This window comes from Atta colombica, unplaced genomic scaffold, assembly GCF_001594045.1.
Source record: "Atta colombica isolate Treedump-2 unplaced genomic scaffold, Acol1.0 scaffold88, whole genome shotgun sequence".
Classification (NCBI taxonomy): domain Eukaryota; kingdom Metazoa; phylum Arthropoda; class Insecta; order Hymenoptera; family Formicidae; genus Atta; species Atta colombica.
The window spans coordinates 2,056,770-2,059,594 of NW_017259581.1; the positions used below are offsets into that span (position 1 = coordinate 2,056,770).

General features: G+C 35.5%; 1 protein-coding gene across 1 annotated transcript in view; it reads right to left on the minus strand.

Annotated features, from left to right (window-relative positions):
* Window positions 1–970, minus strand: part of LOC108693170 (sterile alpha and TIR motif-containing protein 1) — a 93,118-nt gene extending 92,148 nt beyond the window's left edge. Inside the window, exon 1 of the mRNA XM_018201970.1 lies at window positions 180–970. Within this exon, the coding sequence (XP_018057459.1) occupies window positions 180–266 (87 nt within the window). The 5' untranslated portion in view covers window positions 267–970. The remainder of the gene's footprint in view (window positions 1–179) is intronic.
* Between the last annotated feature and the right edge of the window lie 1,855 nt (window positions 971–2,825).

Consider the following 2,825-nt stretch of genomic DNA (forward strand, 5'->3'; position numbering starts at 1 on the left):
AATTACTCAACAAGAAATGATCATCAATTAAACGTCGAATTGAGGTTGAAATCGTATCGATATCGATTCGACATCAATTCGATGACTCATTTTTCGTTGGATAATATTTACTTTTTAAAAATATTTTCTCTGTATGAATATTTTTTGCATATAATATTTCGATCGAGATTTCGACGTACCAATCGATTCCTGTAGTTCAAAGGAGCATCGTGACCGATGTTCCTCCGGAATTGCTTGACAGTCCTCGGTGGCGCTGTGGTACGCATCTTCCACTTCGATTTCTTCAATCTCTCTTTTCTGATTCACCGCCGGTCATCACACACGACGCGCAACGAGTTGTCGATTAACCGACTTATATTAATAAATTTTCAGCCACACAAACGCACACATTTTGGCTAAAAAAGCAATAGCGATTAGAATAGACCCAGAAATCTTGTAAAAATATCATCCTATCCGTAAATTTTGCCGCGTATCTTTCGTCACAGATATCAAAGCACTGATAAATAATAGCGATGAAATACCTCTGTCAGCGATGCATAATTCGGTGGAGCGACAACGTCAGGAACAACAAACGTACGCGTGCTTTGCGCCAGTCGCACCGCGTCGTAACGATAGTGTTACGTCACATACGCCACGCACATAACACGCACATAACACACATACACACACTTGGCTATGTGCGCACTCGCGTCTTCTCCCTCTCTTGCGCGCCAACGTATTCCGTTCCGCCGCGAGCGTTTACGAGATTCGAGAATCGAGAATACGACCTATCCCCTCCTCCCTGCTATCCCCCGCGTGCGCAACAGGCGGAGAACGCGACGATCACTTCATACCGAATCACTGCGGTCGAGCGTCGCATCCGATATTATCGCGAATACTTACGATACGCGCGGCACCACCACGTAACTGATATCGAAAATTCACCGATTTTTGCCTCGATGGCTCACGCGATTAGCGAATAATGACACACTTTTGCAATTATGACGAATTAGTTCGATCGTTGACCAGCGGATGAACCCTGACGCGAGGCTCGATTGCATGTCGTCCCCGAACGAGAGAATCGAACAATTTCGTCCCTTCAACGTGGCCGCCGGCATCACACTGAAGCCAGTGAGTTCGCTCCGCTCTTGCGGCTCACTTCACGCGACTCGCTTCTCGCCGTGGTAATTCACGTTCGAATTCTCGACTTCGGACTTGTTGGCGCCCGTCCGACGACTAACGTCGCCTACGTCGTCGTCGACGTGATTGGCATGCAAATGCGAATAATTACAGAGAAGAATATACAACACGCATTTAGAAATAAAAATGAAAATGTTCTTCCAGTTAGATTGCCATAATTGGCGATTTCTGAAGACGCAATTCGCATTTCTATAAATGATGCTACCTATGCTATTTATACATGTTTCAATATGGATTAATTTCAATCTCAATTTACTTATTTTTCATCCTTTCCCTAATTTTTACATTTAGAAAAAGATAAAGAGTAAGTTAGTACCAAGTGTACCAAGATTAAAATCTATCTACATTGTATAAATGGGGATTAGAATTCTAGATATGTACTATTTACAAGAGAATATAACGAACGCCATTTTTTACCTAATCTTTGTCTTTAATTAGATTTCAATGGAGAAATCAATGATTGCATTTAGCAGAAAAAGGTTATTTGCAATTATTGTAAGATTCTTCAGTATGGTTGGTTCCTACACTTGGTTCTTTATTAATCTAAATGTACAGAAGATCAATTATATTAAAGAATCATATAACAATTATACAAAGTTGTTTTCTTCTGCTGAATACAACCAATCATATTAAAGAATCACTGAACACTCGTATGATCGATAATTGTCATTAGCTCAGAAAGAGAAGATCAATCTTTAACATTACAAATGCTGAACTTATAATATTATAGTATATTCTACCACTAATTCACAATAAATCAACTCTTTTCAAGTTTAGTTTATTAGAAATTATTACATAATTTGTTTGTACATAATTTGTACAAATAAGTTACATTAATTGTAAGCGCAAGATAATTGTTTTTTTTTTTATTAAATGTTTTATTCAATACTTTTCTTACAATTGTTGATTTAAAAAGATATTAACAATTTTAATGATAAAAGGTTTAATAATTATTTCTTATTTCTCGTTAGCCTATTAAACTCATTAAATAATTAAAATTTATTAAATTATTAAATTATGTCTATCTAGAAATCTAGACCTCTCTAAATTTTTTGGAGTAGAATTTTAGTCTTTTAGAGTAAACAGTCCAAGTAATAATGAAAATACCAGTCGAAGTGCAGTGAAATTTCACAGGGGACACAATTATTTATTCATATTCCATTGTGTGCTTGACTTTTTTCAAGCGTTTTCAATCGACAAACGGAGTTTATACATATATATGAAGTGATTCACCCAAATTTGCAAAGTTTTTTGATCATGCTGAAATTGTGCAAATTATAGTTCCATTACAATAATTCCATTACAATTAAAATCGTTGCCAACATTTTTTTTTACCCAAGACACACGGGTTATCTATTTACAGGGACTTTGAAAATTTAGATAAATTATTTCATAAATAATGTCCCATATATTATTGCAAACATTCCTAGTCAGTACATGTAAAAAATTGGGACATATCCAAAGAGAACAAGAAAATCAAAATAATATCAACTAACATCATATTGAATCATGATATAAATTCGATCGATAATCAGTTAGTATGAAATCAAATTAACATTATTGTAACTTCTTATTTTTCTTGAATAAGATGTTTGCCAAAAACGTTATTTAAGCATCTTTTAGACATAATATGTGTGTACTTTTGA